This window comes from Protomyctophum parallelum (genome assembly GCF_964188405.1).
Source record: "Protomyctophum parallelum genome assembly, chromosome: 15".
Classification (NCBI taxonomy): domain Eukaryota; kingdom Metazoa; phylum Chordata; class Actinopteri; order Myctophiformes; family Myctophidae; genus Protomyctophum; species Protomyctophum parallelum.
The window spans coordinates 9,126,377-9,147,607 of record NC_139710.1 but is presented as its reverse complement, the minus strand read 5'-3'; the positions used below and the strand labels follow the sequence as shown (position 1 = coordinate 9,147,607).

At 42.4% G+C, this 21,231-nt stretch overlaps 1 protein-coding gene across 3 annotated transcripts; it reads left to right on the top strand.

Annotated features, from left to right (window-relative positions):
* The first annotated feature begins 139 nt into the window (after nt 1–139).
* Nucleotides 140–19,732, top strand: LOC310872797 (clustered mitochondria protein homolog). 3 transcript variants are annotated; one of them, XM_083784932.1, is made up of 29 exons: nt 140–297; nt 1,357–1,499; nt 3,572–3,681; nt 3,843–4,014; nt 5,040–5,177; nt 5,589–5,743; nt 6,061–6,215; nt 6,962–7,084; nt 7,425–7,557; nt 7,679–7,771; nt 7,886–8,052; nt 8,215–8,394; nt 10,211–10,630; nt 10,715–10,788; nt 10,882–10,986; nt 11,525–11,625; nt 11,713–11,865; nt 12,053–12,115; nt 12,250–12,488; nt 12,615–12,699; nt 12,859–13,009; nt 13,882–14,021; nt 15,048–15,128; nt 15,573–15,698; nt 16,597–16,706; nt 17,079–17,172; nt 17,969–18,094; nt 18,508–18,581; nt 18,714–19,732. In XM_083784932.1, exons 2-29 carry the CDS (start codon nt 1,448–1,450, stop codon nt 19,468–19,470), a joined length of 4,377 nt encoding a protein of 1,458 aa, XP_083641058.1. In that variant the 5' UTR covers nt 140–297; nt 1,357–1,447; the 3' UTR covers nt 19,471–19,732. The 3 variants fall into 3 exon arrangements, with proteins under 3 accessions (XP_083641058.1, XP_083641059.1, XP_083641060.1); XM_083784933.1 differs by lacking the exon at nt 140–297 and adding an exon at nt 345–367; XM_083784934.1 differs by lacking the exon at nt 140–297 and adding an exon at nt 1,169–1,186.
* Nucleotides 19,733–21,231: the final 1,499 nt, after the last annotated feature.

Genomic DNA, 21,231 nt, shown 5'->3' with positions numbered 1-21,231 from the left:
TCATTACGCATCGCTGTCGCGAGGCGCAATGAGCTTGTAGATCGGCGGTTTTTGCGCGCGACGTAGGTGCGCAGCTACTATCACGGCCTCGTGACATCATCAGGCACACGCCCCCTAAAGATCGAACGCACGTCATGAATGTGTAATGTAGGGGAAACGAAAAGGGGGACTGGTGTTGTTGTTGTTACAGGCTTATTATTATTATGCACTAGAAAAGCACATCTAACTATTGGCGTACACACCATGATGGATCATTCTACTAAAGTCTGACTGCTTCTGCACAGCTCCACAATAAATGTGAGTGTGTTGGTGAACTTCGTGACGATCGAGATCTGCGACTGGAGTTTCCTGTCGTGTAACAGCATAGGTAAAAAAAAGAAGAAAAGAAAAAAAGAAGAAGACAAGAAACAGTAGGCTGTCCTGTCAACGTGTAGGCCACACTGACAGTGCTATTGTTATTGCTTATCTTGATCAAAAGCAGGAATGTTTTCAGTGACATTCTAAAAAAGACCAAGCAAGGCACCTGCTCTTTGTCCGACTACTGGTTTGGAGTGAGAGTGACTATTCATATGTACTGTCTGTAGCCTACCCTTGGCTTGTTACCCTGCCTACAAACATGTCATTTGTGTGTAGTTATTAGTTAAGGCGTACTTCAAAACATTGTGACTGAGACAGTTAAAAAAAAAAAAAAAAAAAAAAGTCTGTCATATGGTTTAAAAAAGAATGCATACATGCTCAGTGGCTGCTGCCCACTAAAATGGGTAAAAATAAATAGGACCACAAGACCCCATGGGGAATAAAGTAAACTTTACTGTTCACATGTGCAGTTGTGCACGCACGCCACACATGCACGCACGCACACGTACACATGCACGCGCGCACACACACACACACACACACACACACACACACACACACACACACACACAGTCTCTCTCTCTCTCTCACACACACACACACACACACACACACACGCACATATATATAACACAAGTTTAAGAGTACATGCACACTGTACATTTATAGTTCACACCTCGCCTCTAGGGCAGACTATGGGTGGGAGGGAGAAGCGAAGAGAGGGAGGAGTGGGATAAGATGGAGGAGGGGAAGGAGCCAGTATGAACAGACAGACACACCCAGTCCAACAAAGTGAGTGAGAGACAAGGAATAATGTGTTGAGCAATGGGTGGGTGTGGCTATCTTACATAGGGAAAACAGATAAACTGAGTTTGCCAAGTGCGAGCAGTGTGGCAGGAGTTATAGTCCTGGATACACTATTATTGTAACTCCGCTATACTCCCGAACATTCCTGGGACACACACATTCACTCAGTCACTCTCTTGTGTACTCTTCCAGCAATCTGCAACCACCAGACTATAAGAGAAGCTTCCACTGCGGAGAAAACAAGGAAACAGAGAAAGACAGCCCATTAAAAACTTTAGCAGACATGAAGGACAAAGTGAAGAAAGGAGGAGCGGCAAGAAGTCAGGGGACGTCTGGTGAGAAACCCCAGCACTGTGTTTTCTTCTTTATTGCTCCACACTTTCTTCCATTTGTTTTCTTTCATCTGGTGCCTCCCTCACTGAACAGTGTGAGGAGGGTTGGGAGATTTAGCACAGCTCTGCTGGTTTGAATAAGCCCCAGTGAGTGGACTGCTACTGTTTTATCTCTGCTTCTCACAGTGTTTGTTACTACTTGGTTTAGGAATGTCTGCAGGAGAATGTAATGTGTTAGCTTTCCACGCAGCTGTAACTGTAACCTGAAGCATCAAAAATACTTTGATGCTATAGTACCTTGAACAAAATCCCATGGGAATCTGTCAAAATATGAATGTATTTAAGATACAGGCTGAGGCATCGTCACATCTTGTCCAGTCCAGTTATACCACACACAAACAGAATTATACCTCTCCTCTGTTCACTTTTCTTGTCTTTCTATTTGATTTAATCCCACTTCTCTCTCCTTCTCATGCATTCACCAATCTGCCTTATGGCCATGAAATGATCCCCACCCCCCTCTTCTTATGACGGATAGGTATGAGTGCTGTACAGTTGTGTACGTTGGCGTTTCTCCAGTATGCCCTGAGGGGTGACTCCCCTCAAAGGGACACTTATCTCCAGGGGGGACAGGATGATTGGTGGATTATGTAATTTGGAAGAAGCCATGTGAATTGTGAAAAGACTAGAAAGGTGCAATTCTGGTAAAATTGCAAGTGTGGTTGCACTGACATGAATGACACGCCGAAGAGGTAGGTAAGAATCAAGAGCCAAACCCAGATAAGTATAAGAATAAAAATAGAGATAAAAGAAATACCGGCTCAGAGACATGCCCACTGGCCCTAGGTATCAGCACTGGATCTCTGAATGAGTGAATTAGAGAAAATATGTACACGGTCTTATCAATACATACAAATATACAGTTAATATTGTAAATGAATATATTGCTATGCCACTCAACAGAGTATATGAATGAATTATGTACAATCTATGTATAACAGTGAGAAGGCTGCTATAGCAGTATTTTAAGAGTTTAAAATAAATAACAGATCAATGGTAAAACAAAGCCATACAGTATGCACTGAAACAATAATATGCTCTGTAGTAGTGGCACAACAGCTCCAATAGGAAAGAAGCAGATCATTTTAAGGCATGCACAGAGGAGGGGCGGCTTTCCATCCAATCACAAACAGAGTTAAACATTTTTTTCCTGGGTGCTGCTCAGGCACACACTGGGCCCAGATTGACTACAGGCACTGAGGAATTACACTGCTATAAATTATGGCTGTGTGTACATACTGTATCCTGAATATTTGGGCTCAATGTCCAGGTGCCATGGAACATAAAAAAGACAACATACAGTACCAAATAATATACCATGCCATCTTGGCTTGCTATGGCTTTCTTAAGCCCTATTTCATATTTCTTTGAAAAACAAATGGTGAAAATAGTAGATCTTCAAGCTCACAACATGTCTCATCATGGCTATTTTCATTATTATTATTATTGTTTAGAATCGATTAAATCGATTAGTTGTTGTCCCCCATGGTGCATACACATTTATGTGGTTTCGGTTTGCTGCTTTATGCACATGCCAACATTAGGTGTGGTTGTCCCTTTGCCCTGAGATGGCATGGCATCAAAGCTTATAGTTAAAATCAACAGGTTTAGTCACCCTCCAAGTTAACGAACACGCTGAGTCCTGCTCTTCCCCTATGTATGTAAGTGTGTGTGTGTGTGTGTGTGTGTGTGTGTGTGTGTGTGTGTGTGTGAGCGTGTATTTGAGAGAGAGAGACACTCCCCACGTTCATTTTTCTCACACATTTGACTTTTACATGTACACCCTCAGGCACTCTCAGTCACACACCCACATGTCCACAGGCATTATAGTACAGTTCATGACATGTCCACAGGGATTATATTACAGTTCTTGATGGCAGAGGAGAGTTTGTGCAATTATGCCTCAGCTAAAACTATTTTGATACGATATTTTTCTATCAATGGACAATTCCTTAGTTTAGCTTGTCACTCACTAATTAAACCTTGATACTCTGTTCTTTTCCCCCTCTCAACAGATGTCCCAGTAATATGCAGTATAAAAGTGCCTATTGGTATCAAACAGGAAGAGGACACATCATTTCCTGTGAAGATTCAGGGGCCAGGAGTAGAACCATTTGAGATGCAGGTAAAACATCTCTCATTACCCAAGCTATTGCTCTCTTATCACCTGTCATATCACCAGCATATCTATTATCAAAATAATAGAGATGCTGGGTAATGTCTTCATAATTCATGGTTGTTGTTGTTGTTGTTGTTGTTGTTGTTGTTAAACCACATGTTTTGCAGGTCCATGGCTTTTGGCTGGTCCAAGATGCAGTAATGGCCCTCATGGCTAAAGAAGAAGTGTGTCCACGTTCCAACCTGTCTTTGGCACTTTCTGGGATGACTCTTGACCCCCTTGCAGAACTACAAACCTTGAAGGGTCTCAAACCAGGATCTTCCCTCCGTCTGGTTGAAGGTGAGTTTTTCTCTCTCACTTCCCCTCTGTTTCCTGCTATTTGATTTCTCTTCCAGCTGTCAAGGTTAAAATCTGTAAATGCCAACAATGGTTAGACAACAGTGATTTCTTATTGTCTTATTTTCTTTCCACACAATTATCATTTTGTCTTGTTTTTAGACCGTCACTATGTCTTTGTTTACTTATAATTAAATTGCATTTATTTAATTTAATCATTGTAGACATTTCTGCCTGGCTCTGTCATGATTATATTTGTTTATATTTGAATATTTTTAGCTAAAAACAGTGTCTCTTATTTAACCATATGAACCCTAGTGTACCTATTCTGGGGTGAACATTCAGCGAAAATAGCAAATTGTAATGCTCACAATAGGTTTCAATGCAAAAACAGGTGACACCCTAGTAAAGACCTTACTAGGTGTTAATTAATCGTTTATTTTACAATTAAAATTACTCAAATGTTAACTTCAGTTCTATGTAAAACTGCTGCCTCAGCTTTGGTGTCACATGATGTGGAAGTGACTTACGGTTGCTGTGCTGGTTTAGAGATCACATATGTCTGCCAACAAGTTAGGCAATCTCTCACATTCTAGCTATGAATGCACCAATAATAACGTCCCACTCCCTGGTCTGTTTCATATTCTACCCTCCTTGTGTACAAAGTATGCCAGAATTAATTACATTAGTAGTTTACTGTACTTGACATACTACCCTTGAACAACCGTGTCATATAATCTGTCTCCTACAAATAAATACATTCTTGACTCCTACCTCCACCATAAATCTTTCAGGAAATAAGGAAATTGATCCCATAAGTGATTTATTTGGGTTATTAACATTTTATATTATAGAGTATTTATAATAGATAGGCATTCGTAATGTTCTAGTCTTAGAAGCTTTAGACATGATTTGTGCACTAATTCACATTATTTGCATTTACAACTGTTGTACATGGATCATCCATTGCTGTGACAACAAAGAAAGCCTGTCTTTGGCTTTAATGGTGTATGTGTATGTCGTTCCAGAGCCCTACTCTCCCCGTTCCGCCAGGGTGCATCTGGGCCGAGTGCTGGAGCTGCTGAGAGCAACTGGGCCTCAAGATGCATTGAAAGATGGATGCTCACCCAGTGTATTGGACACACTCACATATACACACACTGCAGGTACTCACATCACACCTCACACATACACTGACTGTGCACGTACAAAAATGATAGCATATAAACATCAGGTTCCTGGAACAATATGACATTCGAGTCTGGTTTGTGGTCACATACTGGCTAATCGCTTACTAATCACCCTCTCAGATCTGTACCCTGACTGATGTTAACCATACTAAACCCATACCTAAATCTCTATACTAATGTCTGAACAGTAACACAAACATTTTAGTTAAACCTGAAGTTAGGTTGACTCCACTCGGCTCTGCAGTTCTCAGAACGCGCACGTTTGCCAGTTCAGGAGCCACTTGCCTAATCAAATATATGATGACGTCTAACACTACTTTTGTATTTTGTACTGCAACAAAAGTAGTGAAAAGAGAACTTTGCATGTTTGCTATTTTATTGGTGCAGAGTCTGGCTCAAGTAATGGAAAGAGTTTGAAGCGCTCCTCGAGCAACACTAAAACTGAGCCAGCCAACCAGGATGGAGGCCCTCCTGAGCACCTCCTCCCCGGATCACCAGAGAGACCCCTGATGGCCTTGCTGCCACACAGTTCCCAACCAGAGGTAGTAACTACACACAAAGCCAGGATCTGTTTTTAGTTCAGTCTGGTTCTGCCCACATGCGCAGGAGGTTAGCATTGAGTTTGTTGTTGTTGGGGGCTATTTAAGGGCTATTTAGTTTGGTATTTCACAGCCCCAACTGGACTGGCTTTATGTACAAAATGTAAGGAAAATAAGTTTTTTGGAGCAATCACAATGCCCCCCAAATGCGCACACACACACACACACACACACACACACACACACACACACACACACACACACACACACACACACAAAACACACACATACTCTTTCTAACTTCAGGTTTCTCCTATCAGGTTCCCAGCTATCTGAGGGACATGTCACTCAGTTGTTGGAATCCACCACCTGGACACAGGAAGCTACAGGGGGACTTCCTGTATATCACTGTGGTCACACTAGAAGGACGCCGCTATGACATCACATCATGCCCAAAAGGATTCTATCTCAATAGGTAAAGGTCATCAAGGTCATTGCTTATCATATTTTTTCTTTCTTTTTTTAAGACAAGAAAAAAAAGGACATGTTGAGGTCATGCGATGGTCAATAAAGCAAAACGTTTATTTTGTGTGCAAGCATAACTTTAAAATAAAACAAACAATGTACATAAACGCTGAACAGTAAATATGAGAGATCTGTTACATTGGCCAAGTATGCACAATATCCCCACCTCTTTTCTCCCAGTCTTTTTTTGGAGTTGTATGGAGTAGGATATCTGTTTGATACTTGCTTCATGAAAGAGGCCAGCAGTAAGACACTTTTTCTGAAGCCATTATTTTGTAATTGCTTTTTTACTTGCGAATCTTAAGGAGGTAAGATTCATCTTTACTTGGGATATGTCAGAAGTATGATTTTTGAAATGATTGTTATGCCAAGAAAGTCTGAATAAAAGGGCATGATCAACCTTGATCTCTCTGCATTCCCTCCAACAGCACAGCCAGGTTGTTTTCTGTTTGGGAGTGATACGAAAAAAAAAAATCTGTTCTTTCCAGCAGAAGTCTATCCAGGCCAGAGAGGACAAATGTGTTTTCCATTCGTCAAATTATTTATTGTTTATTATTATTATTATTATTAACTATTGTTTTTTAATCTATGATGTTTGTCATCGCAGAGGAAATCTTGATGCAACTAGATGGGAACATTTGTTGACCGTGTGATGTTGTGACTGTCTCTGCTTTCTAACTCTCTCTCTCCTCCCAGGTCCACAGAGGAGGTGTTTGATCCGCGCCCTGCCCAATCGTCCTCTGTCTGCCACTGTCTCACTGACCTGCTCTGCCACATCACTCCAAGCTTCAAGCAAGCCCTCACCACTCTCAAAATGAGGTAACAGTGACACACAGCAGTGTACGTCTAATGTTTTTATGATTTTCCGAGAGGTATTCTGAACTAAACCCCCAAGTTCAAATCAATGGCATTATAGACATAAACCACTCGCAAATAATGAACAGATTATTATTTTATTTTTTCTTCTGCAAATAGCCGATCTACAAACTCACAATCGTGATGTGTTGTGAACTTGTAAATTGTCTATTTTTGTTTGGAAGTATAATGCCATTCCCAAAATAGAAATGCCATAGTTAAAGTGGTTAATTGGTACAAGAGGTAATTTTGCTATGTTTGCAATGAATGTATTGCTTATGTAATTTGTCCTTGTATCCATAAGACCTCAGCAACCTCCAGTAGAGGTACTACCCACTCCTTACCGCACCCGGAGCTGGCTGGGACCCTCCTGTGCCTCCCGCACACACAGAAATGCCTTCAGTAGGCTAGGTCTGGATGAACAGGCAACATCACAGGTTTGTTGCAGGGGAGGAATTTGTTTGGCATTCATGAGTCAGTCTTTTGTGCTGCTGCCAACAATAATCTTGATTGTGTGCGTGCGTGCGTGCGTGCGTGCGTGTGTGTGTGTGTGTGTAGGTTTCGGATTGGAATGAAGAGTTGCAAGCAGCCAGAGATCTCCCCCAGGGAAGTTTGGAGGAGAGATTGCAGAGAGATAAAGCTCTGCTACAGGTAGCCCTGAAAGTCATACAACTCAGCAGTGGGAAACAAGTTAGAACTTGTTCATTCATCCATGCATTGCTTATTCATATATACGTTTCCCTTTTGCCCTACCTATTTTCGCAGGTGAACAGTGCATTTGTGTGGGCCGTGACCCAGGGAGCAGAGACTGTGATGGATGGTTTTGTGGAGCCCATCAATGGAAACCCAGAGGACCCTGCTTTCCTATGGAGTGGTCTGTTCATGAGCCAGGGGGCAGCGAGCGCAGCACTCGGTGGGGAGAGGGGCCGCAGGTGAAAAACAAATAAAAAATAACAACAGTGCCACTCATTTTGTGACGGAGCATAAATTAGGCAGGTCATTCGTTAGAAGGTCTGTTTTGCTTGTGTCATGACATCTTATTGCTGTAATTAACTCAGGTCATTGAAATCATTATGTTTTAAATCTACTTGCAGGGCCGCTCAGAGGCTGGAGCTGACTGGAGTACAGCTGTACAGTAACCTGGAGGGAGGGCTACAAGGGCTACACACTCTGCCCACGGCCACCGTGGACTACAGGGGAGTGCGTCTGTCTGCGCAGGGTTTGGCCCCTGGCTTGGAAGGCCAGGAAGGCCAGGAATCTGCACCTGCTGCAAGGTATTGTTTTATGGAACCATTCTATACGGTGATCATTTGTATTATTTGACCATTTGCCTTACTTTCAATTCAGAGCACGGTAGGCACTGTAGACACTGCCTTGATCATTCTGTTACTGCTGTATCAGCTCTTAACCCATTCTGACCGGGCACCCATTTTGGTGTTGGCATCATGTTATGCTTTAGCTATTGAAAAATAGCAGATCTACAAGCTCATATCGCGCCACCGAGTGGCGCGATACGAGCTTGTAGGTCTGCTATTTTTTTTTAAATCGACTGACATTTTTAGAATCTGATCTCAGGTCAGAATGGGTTAATCAGACCAGTGTGTGTCCAGTGGAAAACTCGTATGAATCTGATCTCAGGTCAGAATGGGTTAATCAACTGAGAGCAGGCCAAAACTGGGGAGTTGCACCACTCAGTTCACTTCACACGGGTGTGATTTTATTAATATGTCGTCTGCTCCACCTTCTAGGACACGTAGACACCCATTATCCCCACCTGCTCTCTCATCCTGAACTGAAAGTCATCACTGTTGGTCTACTGTCACTGCCGCAGGTCCTCGCCATTCCATTGACGATCAGCTCACCTATTTGAACAAAACCTGCTAAGCAACTTTAGACCTTGTGGCCCCTTTCAAAACACAGACTAGGTTGCCCCTGAGTTGCCCTGAGTTAAATTACCAAACTAGAGCTCTTAAAAGAGAGGCAAGAAAAATGAAACGGATATGGAAATCCTCCAAATACATGTCTTTTATGAATTACTGTAAAATGACAATATTGCTGTTGGGGATGGAACTTGCAAGAGCAAAATATCTTTACACCCGGATCTCACTGCCAAAACACTCTCACTGTTCAAAACCACTAAGTGTGTTACAGGACAAGAGTTCTTTAAAAGTTCTATACCTTTGAATCAGTAAAGATCAATGTGGAAGGAGCAAGGAGGTAAGAAGGTGGCGTACTTTAAAGAGGATCCAAGGCAGTTCTGTGCAGTTGACTTGTTGGTGCTCCTGACATGCCTGCTTCTTCTGTCTGACCACTGTTTAGTTTATTTTTTATTTTTTTATTTCCTGAAAAGATTTGATCAGATCACAGATGCCCCCACCCCCCCACCAATCATCTGCAGGGGTCAATGGGTTGTACTACAAACAGAGTTGTAACATATACATACTAGGGACACACATTGCCCTTCATGCACAGCTCAAAAACAAAAGGAGGCTAGGACTTTGCTATCAGGGGCCAGGGCCCCTTCTCTTTGGATGATCAGGCTCGCTGAGTCTGTCCCCCGTTTTAAATCCATCATTAAAGCTGTGTGCCAGGTATTAATGATTTAATTCAATCACCATGCAGTGCCAGTGTTTGCGTATTGATGTGTCCAGGATGTAAACAAAGCTACATGTGGGAGTCAGACATGTGTCACGGAGAGGAAAAAAAGAATCAACCGCGACCATTGGTTCATGAGTTAGGGGCTGTGGAAAAAAGCTTGTTTTGAACAAAAACAAAAAAAAAGATCTGTGATAAATTCGGTTCCTTGCCTGTAGTGTGTGTCTCCTAGCAACCGAGGATCATTCAGATGGTGACGACAAGCACCCTCTAGTGTTTAACACTGAAAACACAAAATCTCTGTTTTCTCGGCTTTGGCAAGCAGAGCCTTGGCAAAACAAGATCTCATCTTTGGCACACAAGAGATTTTAATCGGCAACTTTGTAACGCAGTTTTGAAAGATGGCAAGGTGCACTGCTATTATATAAATAATGTTTATTATCATAAAATGTATTACATCATGTTAACTTTGGTTCTATACTCTGTGTTTGCTAGGGGCTTGCTGTACGGGGTGAACGCAGGACCCCAGGAATCCTCCCAACGGCGACAACTCCTAGCACTCTTAGCCCAGTCTGCCAAGGCTCTCTCTCTCCAGAGGCATGCTGTTGTGGCGCCCAATGGTCACCAGGTACCACTGTTCACCTCAGTGGATGCCCAGGGACTAGTGGGGGCAGATGGCAGGTTCTACCTACTGGATCTGTTCAGGACTCTCCCCGCTGATGCCAACTACTGCACTGACGTACCACGGAATGATGAACAACTCCTCCAAGAGGCAGAGGCGGAACAGTCCAGCAGTGGTACTATAGAGGAGGGTTGGCCAGTGAATTACCACACAGACACTGGTCTGCCTAAGAGCTTTCCTCACGGACTCTGCAGACTGAGGCCAGAACTGCTGCAAGACTTCATCCAGCACAAGTAATTGCTGCACTCATTTTAAGATCTGATATAAGCCCTGTTTGCCTTTCCTTTCTATTTATTTTTACTCTTTACTGTTTTCAGACATTCGCAGTTCACTGAACGTGTCAGGGAGAGGATGGAGGAGATTGGAGGCTTTGAGGAATGTGCAACAGCAGGTGAGGTGGACTATGTTGACTGGTCTATTGGTCTAATATATATTCCAATCGTAAAACCTTACCTAATCTTTGTATCAAATATATGGTCTACAGGTGACTCTCGAGCACCAAACACTGTACGAGCTGCTTGTAAGGATGTGGGTTCCGTCAGTGACATCATCTTTGAAATGCGCTTCAATCCAAACATCTTCACTCCAGGTAAAACCAGACACCAGACCTTATACCCTATACTGTTTGCACACACACACACGCGATTTACAGCAAGCAAGAACGCGCACGCTCACACACACACCACTAGAAATCTATTGAATCAGAATCAGAAGTCTTTATTGCCATTGGTTTGGTGGGACAGCAGAGTACAGTTACATAATTTAGTACTAGCCTGGAACTCGCCTACGCTTTCTATGGCATAGGCAGCTCCCCAGAAACTGTGCGCAGCTGCTGGACATGAGACGAATTAATTAGAGTGATAGAGAGAGAGAGGAGTGTGTGTGTGTATGGGTGTGCGTCAATTTAACAAAGGTGCAGACGATCAGAAATCAGCAGAGAGTGATCGACGTTTGCGCTACTCTATGCCGTATTGAAGTGGACTCGGACCCAGACTTTTTTTTCTCCCTGGAAATAAAAACGTCTGGGTTTCCGAGGCTACATTAGTACAGGTGCAAAACAGGACAAGACAGTGCAAAAACAACATATTGCAATGAATAGTGAAGTGCTACTTTGGTTCTGCGTTTAGGTATATCATTCCCTAGCGGTGAAAGTTCTTCTGTGGAGCTGCAGGAGAGGCTGTTGAGAGAAGCCGCAGCGTTCGTTATTACACACCAGATACCTTCCTTTGTAAGTACCGTAACCGATGAACTCTTAGTGTTCAGATACATCTGTTTTAAACATGTTACAAGCTCACCATATGTCTGTGATTTACAGGTGGAGTATTGCCTGCAGAGTAATGAAGTGCCTGTGGATGGTGCGTCACTGAAACAGGTGCTGCACCAGAGAGGCATCAACCTGCGATATCTGGGCCATGTGGTTAAGGCTATCAGCCAGTCGGAGCACAAGGAGCGCCTGAGGCATATAATGGTGTGTTTAACCACATGGACTGTTCACAGCACGTTGTGAGCTTGTAGAGTGGATATTTTGACTATTTGACATACAATGAATTAAGTATATAGAGTTTAAGTAGTAAAGCTATGGAATAAAGTTGATTAGTTTTGATTATGGAATGGCTCACTAAACTGCCTTCTCTCGCATATCTTCTCTCCACCAGAGAATGGTCACAGGTGAAATTGTGGTCCGTTCAGCTCGGCGAATATTCAACAGTTTCCTCCAGGTACTGGAATAAATGCTAGGCTTCCTGACAATTTGTCCATGTGTAGCTCACAATGCCAGACCTCATGTTTGTGTGAGGAGATGTCACAGAACGCCACCGTGCAACCATGGTAATATTCTGTTCCATCTCTGTAGGGTGTGGAGGTGTCCAGTCTGTCCACGGCTGTCAGTCACTTCCTCTGCTGCCTGTTGGTTCACCATTTCAGTCCCACAATGCAAGGGGAGGAAACCAAGAAGAAGTCAAGGCGACGCGGCAAGGCCCAAGGGTCCGTGACCACAGAGAGCACGCCATGGAGCATGCTCACTGGAGCAGAACTGTGGACTATGATTGAACAGGACGCTGCAGAGACATATGACTTCACTGACAGTCTGATGTGAGAAGACCTGACTCTTGTATTTTATGTCGTCCCCATTTGACCATTCATAAATGGTTCAATTACATTATAAGAAAATATATTCTACCAGTGTCGTTTCGGTGACGTCTATTATCTCTCTGACAGCTCTGGACCAAACCACCTCGTAGAGCAGTACGGGGTTCAAAAGATGTCGCTACTTAGAGAGTTCTGTTTGAAAACAGGGATACAGGTAAGAGACCTTTGCAATACAGATTGAGAAAATGACAATGTTATTACCTGTCAGAAATAATTAAATGCCACTAACGATTATCTTATATTTACACATATTTGTATTAAATATAGAACCAACCATAATGTATTTTATTGTCTTGCATACCCACCACGTCAGTTGAGACTGAGAGACTACTTCCTCGACCAAAGTAAAGCTCCAATTGGACCTGATGACATCATCAACATCTTCCCTGTTGTCAAGCACCTTGACATGCCAATTGTCGATGCTTCAAAAGCATTTGGCGCCGCACAGAAGTCAATACAGAAAGGTAGAGTTAAGAGTGTGTGGATTTCAATTTTCAGTTAAACATAAAAGGGTTGACAACTTGACATTACTACTAATTACAGGCCAAGAAATTCAGAAAAGGACAGTCTAGTTACAACTCAGTGGTTAGTCAATAGTATATTATTACATAATACATTTTGACAGCACCATAGTTTCTATATGTCACAGCCAAAAACAAATTCCTCCCCAATTTAGTCATTGCCATTTCCCCACAGTCCCTGTCACCGCCAACGAACCCCTATAGTACTTTTGTCTTGGGCAGACAAACTCATGTCTTCTCCGATAATTCAGGAGTAACACGTTCCGCTCCCTGTTGAACCGGCATCCCAAACAACCAAGAGTTGCTAGTGCAGTAATACATCTCCTTCCATGGTTATGCAGACGATACGCAATGATATCTTCTGGTGTTGCCAAACAATGCTGTTTATTTAATTGTCTAGCAGATATTAAAGACCGTGCCTTCACCTGATCTCTGACTAAACAGAAATTATGTTAATTGGCCCAGATCACTTACATTTTCTAATTCAGTCATTACTTTGTGTTTATCCATCAATGTCAGGTCCGTTTTGATCCCAGCCTAAACTTTGAGCAACATTAATCTTATCTAGATATGTTTTTATCATCTCAGGAGTATGTCAAGATTCAGATCAATGTTGAGTTTTAAAGACCCCAAAAGCTTGAGCTTTTAGCGAAACAAAAACAACAACCAATTGTACGGAACAACATTTCTAAGTGTTATTTGGTCCTGTTAATGTTTTAATTTATAAATTATCAGTGCACTTTTGCATTTTCTACATATTGTTATTATTATTCACTGTATGTGGAAAGTGACTGTGGTGCATTTCCCAACTCAAGGTTTGTTGGACCAAGCCCATGAGCGTCTGAAAGAGTCGGCCTACCTGTTTGGTAGGGTGTGTGACGACCTCCACCCAGAGGCGTGTTATTGCCTCAGCCTGCTGGCCAAGGTGGCCTTCCTACAGGGCCAATTGGCAGAGGTAAGTCTGTGTGTCACACAACACTGTACTGTATTCTTTACTGTGCTAGTCAAAACAAGCAACTGTGACTTTTACTGTCTGTCAATATGTGTATTCAAATTATGTATTTGCCTTTTCTCCCACTTTTGAGAGAGCTTCACCTTCATGTCTAGATATTAAAGGTATATTCAGTGATTTCACTGAAAAAACCTTAAGTTTCGTTTTTGGCTGTGGGACCCAGCCTTTCGTCCAATCAGGATAGAGAGTCAAAAACGAAACCTACGTTTTTTTTTTACCCCCAGGGGTTAACTGGGGACAGGGAGGAACTCCTTATATGGTCAGCACACTCTAGGGAGGATTATCATAACAAAACAAAAAAATAAGTGATATTTGAATTAAGTGAAATCACTGAATATACCTTTAAGTTAATAATATACTTAATAATATAGAACCAGGCATGAGGGTGTCACATCTCTATGAACCATTATAAGTTGTAAGCCTACCTACCTGTACTATTATCAGCAATTAAGTTGGCATGGGAAAATGAGTTGGGGACTCCAATTTCAGATGAGCTCTGGGAGGACAGCCTTGAAGAAGTTACTGCTTGCTCTATCAACTCCAGACATTGCCTTATTCAGTGTTGAGTTATACATAGACTCCATTATTCCAAATTAAAATTACATAACATATTCCCAGATATTTCTTTGCACTGTGACAAATGTAATGCAATAGATGCAAATCTTCTTCACAACTTTGCCCTTTGACAATTTGACTGCCCCTCGTTATTTGAGTAGAAGCAACTAAATAGTGTCACTGAACAGTATGCGTGGGAGAGGGTTTTCTTTTTCTCTTTGTCTTTTTTTTTCTTTACTCCTTTTTGTTTTTCATGAAAGGAAAAATGTTTACTGTACCATACTAATTATATAATCATTTATAACCTGTTCTTAATAAAAAAACGATTTATTTATTTGACAAAACAATGTATGTATTTGCCTCAGTGTAAATACTGTACATCTTCCAAAGACTGTGACTTCCTCCATCCTCTAGGCTCGCAGTGTCCAACTGAAAGCAGTGGTTGTCAGTGAGAGAGTGCTTGGCTTTGACCATTCCAACACCATTCACCAATATGTCAGTATATACAAACACATTCATTGTTTTGAGTGCTGAATGTTTAATGGACCACAATGGCTTTTTTGTGTCGTGTTTACCATGTGTACCCTCCAAAATGCTGCTAGATCGCTTATCAGTGCCAAAGTCTAAGATGGTACAAAAAGATCACCTATGCTTTTGCAGTAATTGTTTGCAAACTACGGAATGTGCTATCCATCAAATTACCATTTATTTTCTAAAGCTTTCAACTGCCTTCATATTTCTTTTCCTTTAAAATTAGTTTTTCCGCTCTCTTATTTTCGCTTTGATAAACAATGCAATTTATTTATTTCAATTGTATTTTTATTTACCATCATAGATTAATAAAGCTGATATAATTTACAGGAATGTCATTTCTAAATAAGAATTGGTACAGTAGTTTAAGTGCCATTTCTGTGTATTCATATTCATATTCATATACAGGTTCTTTTAGCGGTGTATGTCTATGGTGGAGGAGAGAACACCCTGGCCCAGAAATGTCTCTACAGAGCTCGCCAGCTGATGCTGACAGTCCATGGAGAGGACCATCCTTACACTGCCACACTGGATGTAGGTGTACAGTAACCCCTTAATCATATGAAAATAGAAATACCCCTCTTATAATATTAATATTAATATAAACATTTATCCATACAGTATAATGGCCAATTGGCCTTTCTCATATCCTATTCATTTAATGAAGTACCCTGGCTGCACCCGCATCTCTCGTTCTATGCGTGTCCATTTCTGAAATAATTATGTCTAATTTAAGTAATGTTTTACCTTGATTATAACCTTTGTAACCCAAGTTATTTGGGGGTGGCAGTAGCTCAGGAGTAGAGTGGCTGGATGGGAACCGCAAGGTTCCCAGTTGGAACCCGGGTTCCCCCAGAGTTAGTGTCAAAGTGTCGTTGAGAAAGACTTTGAACCGCTATGTATGTTGGTGCCTTGCATGGTTTCCTTTGCCATCGGTGTGTGAATGTGTGTGTGAATGGGTGAACGTAATGCACAATCTATGTAAAGTATGTATGCAACATTTACTATTTAATCATCTCTCAAGGCAGCCTACTGATCATTCCCACAAAGTTTCATGAAAATCCAATAAATTCCAACAATTTCAACACCCGGTTGCAAAAATGGGTCATGGCCCACCAACATAGAAAGCTGGCCCACCCAAAAATATATATTTTTGGCTATTTTTTTTAATAATTCCTGGTGCGTGTATGTGTGCATGCAGGCCCACCCACTCCTGGCCAGGCCCACCCAAAACATAAGTTCTGGCTTCACCACTGACGTATTGCTGTGGGCATGGTACAAAAAAGTACACAATGATGTCTCCTTGTATTCTTGCAATCTGAGAACCCATCGTCAAAAAACAAAGGAAAAACAGCGCCCTCTTTTCCTTGAGTCAACAGTACAGTATTCTTGTAACTCAAAACCCACTATTATATCTTTCCTTTTGTCCCAGTGCTGCCTTGGCTTGATGCTGACAGGAGAACAGGGGGGTCCGTTCCTACAAAATGCACTCAAACTCAACACTTCCTTCTTTGGTCCCGCAGATCTCCGTACAGCTCTCAGGTAATTAAACTAAACCATGCATAGCAAGCCGTTATGTATTTTTTTTTTTTTTTTAAGATATTTTTTTTGCGGCTTACGCCTTTTATTGATTTTTGAAGGGACAGACAGTAGGCTGACAGGAAACGGGAGAGAGATGGGGGGATGACATGCAGTAAAGGCCGTGTCGGGTCCGGGAGTCGAACCCGCGGCACACTGCGACTGGATTACCAGTCCGGTGCCCAGACCGTTACGCTACGGCCTGGGCCTGCCGTTATGTTTTCTAAAACGGAATATAAGTCTGGTCCAATGCTTCCATAAGAAAATGTCTAACCTTTTCACATCTTCTCTGGTCTCTTTCTTTCCTCACACTCCTCACATTTCTGCTCTGCTCAGCCAGCACCTGTTGTCTCAGTGGATGTGTAGCAAGGGAGACTACCGCTCTGCTATGAACCATGAGAAAGAGGCCCTTGCTGCTTTCACCAGCATGGTCGGTATCCCTGTGTGTGTGTGTGTGTGTGTGTGTGTGTGTGTGTGTGTGTGTGTGTGTGTGTGTGTGTGTGTGTGAACCTGAAGAGTACAACATGTATGTCTGCACCATAGACTGAAAAAAAATATGGACAAAGCATTCTCCGGGTCTGATATGGACGTAAAATGAAGCCTGTCAGTCCTTGAATTGTAAGTCGCCATCTTTCTAGATCCGTTTGGGCCCAGCTGAGCCATTGGCTGGCCCAGACAACGAGGCGGGACTTCCCCCCTTCTTCTTCGTTGGTTTTTATTTTGACTCGAGTGGGTGGGGGATCCCGTTCATGTAGCCACGCCCCTCAGAACATACGCGACTTTATGGTAATTATTTTAATAAATGGGACCATCATTTTCCAAAAAGAATATTATGACATATAGAAATGAGACTTTAAAACTAGTGACTGGAAGCAGAAAGTATTCATGACCATGTTTATTAAGGTAATACAGTCTAGGTGAAGTTGGGCCCAAATACATGGATCTCTATGGAGATATGTTTTTTTTTTTGGGCCCAATGACAGCGCCACAACAGGCCATTATATGAATTTTCAGGAAATCCCGATTTCCTTAGTGGCTTCACAAAATATCTGTCTGACTGCCCCCCTGGTCTGCACCCATGTAGACTGAAGTTTGACTGACTGCCCCCCTGGTCTGCACCCATGTAGACTGAAGTTTACCCCCCTGGTCTGCACCCATGTAGACTGAAGTTTACCCCCCTGGTCTGCACCCATGTAGACTGAAGTTTCTGGGCTTTTCTCCCACAGTTTGGTGAAGATCACCCTCAGACACGTTGCAGCTCAGAGTTCCTATGCACCATTACCCAGCAGGCCGTGCGTGTGGAGCGTTGTCTCAGACAAGCAGCGGCTGACCAAACAGAGCATTCAATAGAGGTAGGAGTTTATCGTCGCTGTCGGGTGGAACCCCTGTATCTCCATATTTCATCATTTTATGCATTTCCATAAATGAATGACCTAATTTTATAATTAGTTGTATGACAGTGTTGCACAAGCTCACAATGCACCTGTAGCCATGGTTGTAGATTTGTTATTTTGTAAGATTATTGAATTTGGCAGGACATTTTTCACCTATAATGACATGACAAATAAGGTTGAAAGTTGGTAAGTCTGTCTGTGTGTTTTTATTTTTATTTTATTATTATTTAACCAATGAAAAGTATTTACAAGATTCATATGGTTAGTTTCGATTTCCTGAAAAGTAACAGTTTGATTTCCGAACAACGATATACTGTACACCCAATCACATGGTTTGTGTACAATGATATTAACCTTTCTGCCTCCTTCAGTGTCTGACGCCTGCTACTGACACCATTTTGGAGCAGATGGTTCTGGTCACAGGGATCAGGAAGAATGCACAGAAGTGAGCATTCAATTCACAAACGCAATATTTCTCTTCAGCTTAAACAAAATGCATTTTTGTTCTAATTACATGTATTTTGCCTGTCATTAGTCATACAAACAAACTAATAATGTGTGCATATTGTTTTCTTAGTGACAGACTCCAGGAGTTCAAACAGAAGCTTTTGGCACAGAGGGCAGCAGAAGCGACGGAAGAGGCAAACAAAGTCAATGATGAGAGTGCCAACGCAGAGACTGAGAAAGGGGAAGAGAAAAGCTCTGATAACGTAACAATTAGTGTGAAGGATGATGCAAGCCCAGTTAAAGACGATTCCAGTGATATCCAAGCAGACGAATCAGTGGAAAAGGCTGCAGTGGAGAGCTCCGACCCAGTAACAGTTAATGGTCATGCAGTGGAGCCAGTTGAGCAAACTCTAGACAAAGAGAATACACTAACAGAATCAGAAGAGCAAACTCTAGACAAAGAGAATACACTAACAGAATCAGAAGAGCAAACTCTAAACAAAGAGAATACAGAATCAGAAGACAATGGTAATCCAGCCTCCCAGGCTGAGCTCACAGAGACAGTGAACGGAGAGGCAGAGTTTAGGTCTACAGGAGAGGAAACTCAGACCCCCAAAGTCAATGAAGAGGACAGTTTGATGGAGAATGAAGGGATAGCCATTGAAGTAATGATCAATGGGGTGGATAAGTCAGACACAGAGGGGGCCAATGATGGCATCAATGGATATTTGGACATCACTGCTGAACTATCAGAGCTTGACAATCAAGTGGCTTTGGCAGATATTGTCCTTCCAAAAGCCATCATAGCCAATGGAATAGGAGAGAAAGACATTGCAGTCAATGGAGTAGCAGAGACAGTCACAGCCAATGGATTAGCTGAAGAGTAACTGCAGAAATATCCTGCGACAGGCCTTAAACCTTTACTCATTCCTACTTGGATTTAGTTAGCAGTTGAGTGGGATGATCAACCCGAGTATGAACCAAACATTAAGAGAGGACAGAGTGATAGTATGAGTGTTATTCTGTACTTCTCTCAAGGTGGCATTAGAAAGATTACACACTGGGAAAGGCTTCCATTATTAAAGCATACTTCTAAAACAATAAACTTTTGACACAAATGAACAGACTATGGGCTTCTTCTTCACATGTGGTCGCAATTTCGGTGGCGCAGTCGGTAGAGTTGTCGCCTCACAGCTAGGTCCCGGATTTGCTTCTGGCCAGGGACGTTGTGGGAGTTCTCTCCTCCGCATCATCAGCACCCTAGGTGGGGTTGGCAAAATGGCCTATGTGGAGTTTGTTCTCCCCCTGTGTCCCTTAGGGTAGGTAGTAGGTACCCTCACAAAATAAACCGAATTTCTTGAAATTGAATACAGAAAATAAAATATGTATGAAATGTATATGAGCACAAGCCTTTAGTTAAGGGACCAAGAAGTCACGAAGTGACTTTGGTCACTTCAAGGTTTCTTTATTTTGTCTCCCAAAGGACCCGCCCTGCAGCATACAGATACAATATACAAGACAAAAAAGGCACACAGTGACCCGTACAACATTAAAAAATCACACACCAACATACCTAGTGCAAAAGAGGAAGAACATCACCTCATAACCTTCGACCCCTACCCTGTCTGCCCTCTGCAAGGACTCTGTTAAGGAGTGTGATTGACAGAGGGACAAAGGAATGCTTGTACCTATTGTACTTGCACGCATGGACCTCGTACCTCCTACCTGATGGCATTAGCCGATACTCGGGGTATAGTACATGGGAGGGGTCAGACACAATTTTCTTAACCTGTCCAATGGTGGCCTGCTCAAAGATGACCTGGGGGGTGATCGGAGGTGTAGACATACCCCTGCCATTTTGGCTAATCTAAGGATCTCAGATTTGTATTTTCTCAATACAAATCTCCTCAGTTTTCCTTACATTAACTTGTAAGTGATGTTCATCACACCAAGTTACAAACCTGTCCACTCCAGTTGTATGGCTACTGGTGTTACCTTCACTTGTGAGTAAACTAAGGATAACAGTGTCGTCAGAGAACTTGACTACACACTGATTGGGCTGTGAGCTGACAGTCATTTGTGTATAGGGTAAATAAAAGGGAGGAACTAACTGTCCCCTGTACTGCTTACTGCCCTATCAGAGAGCGCCAAATAAAATCTCACTTAGTTTTAGTGGGTTTTTTCTTCTCCTTCTCCTGCCAAAAATAGCTGTTCTGGCTGAACCGTGCAGTCTGTTAGACTGGTTAGGTAATCTGGTAGAGGGCCATGCCAAACGGTGACTATGCGAAGCCCATGACGATTGGCCAAATGGTGGCGCTATAGCACTCAATTGAAAATGCAAACTTTGAACGTGCGTATCTCATGAACCGTTTGACCGTTGGCAATGACACTTTGATACACATGTCTCCTCGTGCTGAACAACTTTCATGTTGACTTTTGACCTGACCTTTAGATCACCCGCCATTTTGAATTATATGAACAGTTAAAATGTATCTCCCAGATCTTTGTTAAAAATCACACCTGTGTGAACTGAGTGGTGCAATTTCCCCCCCCCCTCTCTCATTAGCAGGCAGCAGGCACAGCAATACCCGTTTCTGGTTCCCCCTACTGGTATTAAGTCACATACTCGTGCTCACACACAGGTACAC